Source organism: Nematolebias whitei, chromosome 1 (genome assembly GCF_014905685.2).
Source record: "Nematolebias whitei isolate Nwh7 chromosome 1, NemWhi1, whole genome shotgun sequence".
Taxonomy (NCBI): domain Eukaryota; kingdom Metazoa; phylum Chordata; class Actinopteri; order Cyprinodontiformes; family Rivulidae; genus Nematolebias; species Nematolebias whitei.
Genome location: NC_056498.1, coordinates 11,205,980 through 11,214,968, shown reverse-complemented (window position 1 = coordinate 11,214,968; position 8,989 = coordinate 11,205,980). Strand labels below are relative to the sequence as shown.

Below are 8,989 nucleotides of genomic sequence, written 5' to 3'. Positions count from 1 at the left end.
TGAACCAAACTCTCGCACTGCTTGTATAGGGACTGAACAGCCCATAACAACGGGCCTCCAAATCCCATACTCACAGAGCACCCCCCACAGTGTACCCCGAGGAACACGGTCGAATGCCTTCTCCAAGTCCACAAAACATATGTAGACTGGATGGGCAAACTCCCATGACCCCTCAAGGACCCTAGTGAGGGTAAAGAGCTGATCCAGTGTTCCACGGCCAGGAAGGAACCCACATTGTTCCTCCTGGATCTGAAATTCGACCAAAGATCGGACTCGCTTCACCAGTACCCCTGAATGGACCTTACCAGGGAGGCTGAGGAGAGTGATGCCCCTATAATTGGAGCACACCCTCCGGTCCTTCTTTATGAAGAGGGGAACCACCACCCCAGTGTGTCAATCTAGTGGCACTGCCCCCGATGTCCACGCAACGTTGCAAAGGCGTATCAACCAAGACAGCCCCACAACATCCAGAGCCTTAAAGGAAATCAGGGTGAATCTCATCCACTCCCGGAGCCTTGCTGCCTCCGAGCTTTTAAAATACCTCGACGACCTTAGCCACGGTTATGGACAGACCAATTCCCTGACTCAACTTCCTCCATGCAAGACGTGCCGGTGGGATTGAGAAGGTCTGAGAAGCATTCTTCCACCTCCCGACAACATCACTGGTTGAGGTCAACGCACCCCACCTTCACTGTACACAGTGTTAGTAAAAAGCTGCTTTCCTCTCCTCAGCAGCCTGACGGTTTGCCAGAATCTCCTTGGAGCCGACCGAGAGTCTATCCAAGGTCTCGCCAAACTCCTGCCACATCCAAACATTTGCCTCAGCAACAGCCAAGGCTGTGGTCCACTTGGCCCTCTGGTACTCCTCAGCTGCCCCCAGAGTCCCACCAGCCAACAAGGACTGATAGGACTCCTTCAGCTTAACAACCTCCCTAACCCGGGGTGTCCACCACCGAGTTCGAGGATGGTCACTGCGAGAAGCACCGACAACCATGTGGCCACAGCTCAAGGCAGCCACTTGCCCACTTCAACAATTGAGGCATTGAACATGGCCCTCTCGAACTCAATATCCCCCACTTCAACTGGGATGTGGTTAAAGCTCTCCTGGAGGTGTGAGTTGAAGATCTCTCTGACGAGTTCTTCTGCCAGGCATTCCCAGCAAAACCTCACTACATGTTTGGGTCTACCGGGTCTGTCTGGCATCTTCCCCCGCTATCTGATCCAACTCACTACCAGGGCTGCAAATCAGATGACAAGACTACAAAGTCAATCATTGATCTACGACCTAGGGGGTCCTGGTGCCAAGTGCACTTATGGACACCATTATGTTTGAACATGGTGTTTGTGATGCACAAACTATGACTAGCACAGAAATCCAACAACAGAACACCACTCGAGTTCAGATCAGAGAGGCTGTTCTTTCCAATCATGCCCTTCCAGGTCTCTTGTCTGGAAGGTCACTACAAGAGACCTCCACGTTACATGTTACCTACGTGGGCAATGAAGTCCCCCAGAAATATAAAGGGAGACCCCAGCTGGCGCACCTTCCAGCACCCCTGCCAAGCACTCCAATAAGGCCGGATACTACGAACTTCCATTTGGAGCATAGGCACAAACAACAGTCGGAGCCTGTCCCTCCACCCAAAGGTGCAGGGAAGCTACTCTCTCATCTACAACGCAGTAAATTATTCATACGATCAAATTTGCTTATATATAAAAATAAATAAATATTTTTTTTACTTTAACGGTCTGGCAAACATGTTAAAGTATCAAGGAACAATAAATTTAAAGAGAAGTCACAAACTTCATGTCACGGAAGCTGCAGCTAACCGTTTTACGGTAATTTGTAAATGATAAACTGAAATAACCACATCTTGGATTGCTTTTGATTATTTTTTTAAATACAAAAAAATGCTCATTGGTCCATTTCTACAATTCCTAACCTTTAGTTTATCGTGGGAGGTGTATGGTGCCTCAGGAGCGTAAATCCTGAAGATATCAGCCAGACAGCAGGCCACCAGCAGTCGCACGTCTTTATTGGGGTTCCTTAGGAAGAAGTCTGAGGCAAGATGGAGTGCCAGGCCAAGATACTGCTGCTTCTCTTCTTCAGAGTCCTGATCCATATCCATGTAGGTCTTCACCACCATCTGTTAAATACATTGTCAGGAGTGGTCATATCGTTGATGAAGATGACCAGTATTCTTTTTTTCATTTAACCTTTATTTATACAGGTTAGTCTCAATGAGCCACAAGGACTCATTTACAAGAGAGACGTGTTTTAAACAAAGAACACAGATGAGATGGAGACAACAATAGACAATCATATAAAAAGCATATAAATGAAAAGTAAATATAACAAATGACATAAAAAAACAAAACAAGACAGCTACATTATAAAGCGATGTAAAATACTAAAAACAGGAGCATGTCTGCAATGGTTTTTGCCAATAACTTTGCAGTTGTTTAAAGTCCTTTAGAGAGGTCAAGGTCAAGAGTTTCAGATCTTTTTGAAAGGTGCTGCACAGTTGCAGGTTACGGGAGTAGAAGGTCCTTTTGCCTAATTTGGTCCTCACTGAGGGTACACTGCAAGTAATTATGTCCTGAGAGCGTACGCTGTAGTTGCATGCACGAAGAGACATATAAGAGGAAATGTATGAAGGCAGCAGACCAAGAAGTGATTTAAAGATGAAAATGTACCAGTGTGAGAGTCTGTGTCAAGTTACTGATGACCAGTTAACCAGTAAATACAGGGTGCAGTGATGGGTACGATAATTACAGCCCGTTATGAATGTAAGCAAACCGCAATAGACAGCGTCCAACATCTGCAAGGTGCCTGAAGGCACATTCATGTAAATAATGTCACTGTAGTGACTACAATTATTTCTCCAAACATAACGCTTTTCATTTAAACCAAAGTTTTATTTTGGTCTCATCCGTCCACAAAACATTCTTCCAACAGTCTCCTGACTTGTCCACATGATCTTTATCAAACTGCAGACAAGCAGCAATGTTATTTTTGGAGAGCAGTGTCTTTCTCCTTCAACCCCGTCATGCACACCACTGTTGTTTGGAGTTCTCCTGATGGTGGACTCATGAACATTAACATTAGTTGATGTGAGAGAGGCCTTCAGTTGTTAGAAGTTACCCTGGGGTCCTTTGTGACCTCGCAGACTATTCCACACCTTGCTCTTAAGAGTGATCTTTGTTGGTCCACCGCTCCTGGGGAGGGTAACAATGCTCTCTTGTATTTCCTCCATTTGTACACAATCTGTCTGACTGTGGATTGGTGGAGTCCAAACTCTTTAGAGATAGTTTTGTAACTTTTCCAGCCTGATGAGTACCAACAACTCTTTTTCTGAGCTCCTCAGAAATCTCTTTTGTTCCTGCCATGATCCACTTCCACAAACATGTTGTGAAGAGCAGACTTTGCTAGACCCCTGTTCTTTAAATCAAACAGGTTGGGTGCCCACTCATATTACTCAAATATGTAATACTGGATCATTTTCCTCAATAAATAAATGACCAAGTACAATCTAACGAGGTTAAATCAGGTCCTCAGGACAGATTCTTGTAGAAGAATCCATACAGAGGACTTGATTTAACTTTGTTATTAGATTTATCTACCTGGATTATAGAACTTGCATCAAATCTGGGTTTTCTTTATGTACTTTTAGGACTTTTGTGAAAATCTGCTGATGTTTGAGGTAATTTTTATGCAAAAATGTAGAAAATTATAAAGGTTTCACAAATTTTCACGCACCACTGCACAAGGCCAAACAAAGTTTATGAAAGCCTACTGTATGGAACCTTCAAATGTATGTACCTTCGAATCCAGTTCAAAATACTCCTGTATGTCTTCAAATCACTGAACAGTTCCGCCCCCTCCTATCTCTCTGATTTGCTACAGCCATATGTCCCACCATGTTCTCTGAGGTCAGCGGACCAGTTGCTTCTCACAGTTCCAGGAACTCGTCTTAAGCGCAGAGGTGACAGGGCCTTCTCTGTAGCAGGACCAAGACTCTGGAACGAGTTACCTCTGCTTGTCAGACAGGCCCCCCTCCCTCTCGGTTTTCAAATCCTGCTTAAAAACTTATTACTATTCCGTAGCTTTCAACACAAGATGATCTGTGTTTGAACCTGTATGCTTCACACAGGTTAGTCGTTTTATTATCTGCAACGATTTTGTATCTATATTCTGATTATACTCCAATTTGTATGTTGCTTTGTGTGTTGCCTGTTTTCTGTTTGTACAGCACTTTGGTTGGCCTTGTCGCCATTTTAAGTGCTCTATAAATAAAATGGTATGGTATTATATGAAAGTTTTAATTATCTTTTCTTGCTGTATCATACAAAATAGGGATGCACGATATTGGATTTTTGGCCGATATCCGATTTGCCTATATGTTGAAGCAGGGCTGGACGATATGGCCAAAACTTTTATCACGATATATTTCTTAATTTCAGTCGATAACGATATAATTCGATATCGATATAAACAATGTAAAAGCCTCAGAAAAACTACATACTATACAAATAAATTAATGTTCACCTTTTATTTGTATTTAGCCTTCAAAAAAATTGAAATCACTGTCAAATGTAAAATTCTCAACTTTGTCAATATTAATAGTTTTGACTTTAAACAACAACTTTAAAATTGACAGCATTGAAATTTGTTGTTATGAAATAAACTTTTTGGGTGTCATTATTGATGAGAAGCTGACAAGGAAATCTCATGTAAAATACTTAAAAATAAAAATAACCATCAGTTGCATTACTGTATAAAGTAAAATAGTTTTTGAATGACAAAGCTTTGTATATATTGTATAATGGATGGATGTTCCATATGAAATAGAACAATTACAAACCCTATTTTTATTTTTACAAAAAAAAAAAAAGAGCTATAAGAATTATTAGTAGTATGAAGTGCTATGGTCACCCAACAAATATATTATGTCATCAATTGAAATTATTAAAATGTTATGATTTGGTTGAATATAGTACTTTACAAGTCATGCATAAAGCTCAAAAATATTAGCCCCAAATATTCAATAAAAATAAATATAGAAAAAGGAGAGTCAATATAACTTAAGGGAATGGAAATGTTTGTAAAACCTCCATTTAGAACTGGTCTGAAGGAGCCGTGTTGTAATTCAGGGAACATGATTTATATGTTTAAAAGGATGATAGTTAAAGTTGTTGGGAAGGTTTAGGACCAGGTGAAGGATACCTGAAGTTTTTTTGTTTTCAGTTTGGAGATTGTTCAAGTCAAGGTCTCTTATTAAGAGGTCTGTAGTTATTTAGTATTTTTTTAATTAGGGGCAGATAAGAATCATTTTCTTCTTTCTGCAACCTTTTCATTCAATGATTTTTCTTTCTTTCTGATGAATTTCTTTTATTTTTAATGAATGAATAAATGATAAAAACAAACAAAAAAAAAACATGCAGTGCTGGGGGTGTTTCAGGGACACGTTGGCTCAAACTTTTATTGAGCTTCATCTTGTGACTCATCATCTTCTGTCAAGTGGAACAAGTTCGATGTTCCAACCGCGAGTTACAACGACTCTCTGTCACATTTTGCAGCACACTGACTGAAACCTGCAGTTTATCGGATCTTAGAAAGCTGAACCACTTCCAAACCAGTGAATTAGTCTTTTCTCTCCTATCAGTGATGTCAACTGCTTTCTCTTCGCTTGTGAAAGCTTGTTCAGTCACATTCTGACGATCATGGGCACTCATTTTGAAGAGAAAACTTAACGCGCGTTGGAGATTAGCCTAGCTTAGCCTGCTACCACTAACGCCTTCTGGACATGAGCTCTGCGTAACATTACGTCACCACGCACTTACGTAGTTGTGTCGCACCTTTTTCTGTCCAGGTTGAAACTGAAGTGGCCGCTTCAACCCGAACAGAAAACGCTGTAATCCTATCGAAATATCGAAAATGTGCTTAAAATTCATATCATCGTTATTGAATAAAAGTATATCGCGAGATATATCAATATCAAATTATTGTCCAGCTCTATGCTGAAACTTATTTGGCCAATAACAGATACCCATATTTTATATACATTTCTTTGTCAGAACATAGCCTCTTATTTAGGATTATTTGCTACAAAAATTGTGCAAGAGCTGTAAGAGCTGGTGACATATATTCAGTAACAGCCATATGATATGCATAGCACTTTAACTTATATTAAACGAAAAGTGTTAAATGTTATTTATTAGCATTAGTCAACTGTGTTGGATTTCATATTTTTATACCTTTTTATATTTCCTATCAAGCATTCAAATGTCATGTTATACAAAGTGTGTGTGTGTCTTTCTTCCAGGGTTGCACTATATTTATAGAAAATGTTTACTAATTCTAACTATTTTACCTTTACATATAATCTTATATTAGCTAATGATAATTTTACAAGTTCACATTTGAGATATTACAAGCAATCAAATCATGCCAGACAGCAGACTGATTAACATAAATAAAGCTAGAACACATCTCTTTAATTTAGACTTAATATAGTTTGACTAAGTAAAATCCAACTAAAGCAACTAAACTAAAACAGAAGTATAAAAAGGATCAAGTAAGAACACACAAACATGAGTTAGATAATAATTAATAGTTATTAATTATTCCTAGAAAGAAACAACTTTAACTCAAATCATTTGGTATCACTAAGGTATAATCACGTTAAACAAACAGCTAAAACAAACGATTTCAGTGTGCCATAAACTTTTAACTAACGTCCTTCAGGGGGCGGGCTACACCAGTAACCATGGCAACTGAAGGGTTAAACCAATCAGAAGAGCTAGCTTTTCCAAGCTTTTATAAAAGCCGGAAATGACACACGCTCATCGGGCATTTCCGGGGAAGACCAGACCGAGACGGTTCGTTCTTTAATGCTCCAAAATATATGCATATATTTTATTAATGTAATTGTTTGTTTCTGAATACTTGTAATCCGTTGTCAAATAAATCTTTTGAACTAAGGTGCCAGCTTCAGCTGTTTTGAACACGACGGTGGCTTCTAGCCACAACAATGGGAAAGTGTCTCACCTGTATTCTGCAGGCTGGGGGGAGTGTTGGCAGGTGGGGGGAAGCTATAGGACCTGGCCTGGAGTCCGGGTGGTGTCTCGTGGCTGATGCTCTTTGTCCTCTTCCTACACTCAAGAGCCAGGTGGTTTCTGCAGGCCTTGTGGCAGTTCACCCCACAGGCTGCAGCAGGAGCATCAATGTGAAGGGATGAGAGAGAGGGAGGTGTCAAGGGAGAGGGAGGGGATGGAGAGATTGGAGGAAGGGAGGGGTTGAGTTGAGAGGGAGTGAGGGTGAAAGACGAGGGTCAGATAGAAAATTTGAGGTAAACACAAGAGCTAGTGGCAACAGAAAAATACTTTGACATGTCATGCAGATATATGAGGGCTGGCAAACCCTTTAATGATGGACGATTTCTTTTCACAAAGATGGCCTCATTTACTCCTCTCTCAAACCATCGTTCCTCTCTGTCTTAAACAGGGGTGGAGGCCTCCGGGTTCAACTGTCCCCCTCTTACAATGCTGTGATTGCTAGTATCACTAAACCCCCTGTGAATAGTAAACAGCCATCAGTGTGCTAATGACCCATTGTTAGGTTGATGGTCCTTCTTGACCATGTGAGCAGCTTGTTTGGTTGTCAGCAGCAAACTGGTTGATCCACTCTGAGAAGCTGGAATTTAAAAAATCGAGCTGAATACAGCACCTCAGGCTGAGGAAGTCTCTCGGATGAGAGACGAAACGTTCCTATATTTTTTTGCTTTGTTTTGTTTTTTGTTTTTTTGAATGTCCAGAGGACCAGATTTTATTTTTTTTTATTTTTCTACCTGGATTATTGAGCATGCATCAGGATACTTCTTTAAAATGTCTTTAGTTGATCCAAAATGCTGCTGCCAGAGTCTTAACTGGCGTTAGTAGGAGAGATCTTATCTCTCCAGTTTTAAATTCTCTATTGGCTCCCTGTCAAATCCAGAATTGAATTCAAAATCTTACTTCTAACCTACCCTAAAAAAAGCCTTCAACAACCTAGCTGCATCTTATATTTGAGATTTTATTGTTCCATATTTTCCTAACAGAGCACTTCACTCTCAGACTGCAGGCTTACTTGTGGTTCCTAGAGTTTCCAAAAGTAGAATGGGAGGAAGATCTTTCAGTTATCAGGCTCCTCTCTTGTGGAACCAACTTTCAGTTTCTGTCCGTGAGGCTGACACATTGTCCAGTTTTAAGACTGGACTTAAGACTTTCCATTTTGATAAATCCTATAGTTGCAGTAGGGTTGCTTGCCATGCTGCCTTCAGCTTAGACTACTACAGGACAAATTGACCTCATTTCTTAAATGAATTGTTAAAATTGAATAGTTTTCATTTGATACTATTTTTATCTTAACGTGATTCTTGACCTGCCATTGTGTATCTGTTCCTCTCAAACCCAGCCGGTTGAAGCAGATGGCCGCTTGTCCTGAGCCTGGTTCTGTTAAAGGTTTCTTCCTCGTGAGGGAGTTTTTCCTTTCCACTGTCGCCTTCATGCTTGCTCAAGATGAGAGTTCTGTGATGGAGTTAAACTCAAAGCAGTCCGCTCCTCAGATAAATAATGGTAAATTATTATTTTTTTATGAATGTTTTTGTTAACTTGTTATGAATATTTCTGTTCAGTGCCCTGAGATGACTTCTGTTGTGACTTGGCACTATAGAAATAAATTGAATTGAATTGTTAGCTGGGAGGAATCAGATGTGGAGGGATGATGGTTCATCCACAAAAAACAGCATAAAAACTGAAAATTGTAATGGTTTATAGAAGCATTTGCTATAAGTTGAGTTGCAGTCTCCCTTAATTTTTCAAGATTTTAAACAAAAATATACATTCCTTTATTTCTAAGAGCCAGTGCAAATCTGTTGAGATGATAAAGGAAACAGGTGAGACTGCAAAACTTAACAATGATTGCCGTTATTTTTTTTTTTTTTTTTTT

At 40.1% G+C, this 8,989-nt stretch overlaps 1 protein-coding gene across 1 annotated transcript in view; it reads right to left on the bottom strand.

Annotated features, from left to right (window-relative positions):
* Nucleotides 1–1,005: 1,005 nt before the first annotated feature.
* LOC119414713 (RAS guanyl-releasing protein 2) overlaps nt 1,006–8,989 on the bottom strand; it is a 152,186-nt gene continuing 144,202 nt past the window's right edge. The window contains exons 15-18 of the mRNA XM_037681824.1: nt 7,052–7,210; nt 3,146–3,219; nt 1,944–2,147; nt 1,006–1,104 (exon numbers count right to left, since the gene is read on the bottom strand). Coding sequence (XP_037537752.1) covers nt 1,006–1,104; nt 1,944–2,147; nt 3,146–3,219; nt 7,052–7,210 — 536 coding nt within the window. The remainder of the gene's footprint in view (nt 1,105–1,943; nt 2,148–3,145; nt 3,220–7,051; nt 7,211–8,989) is intronic.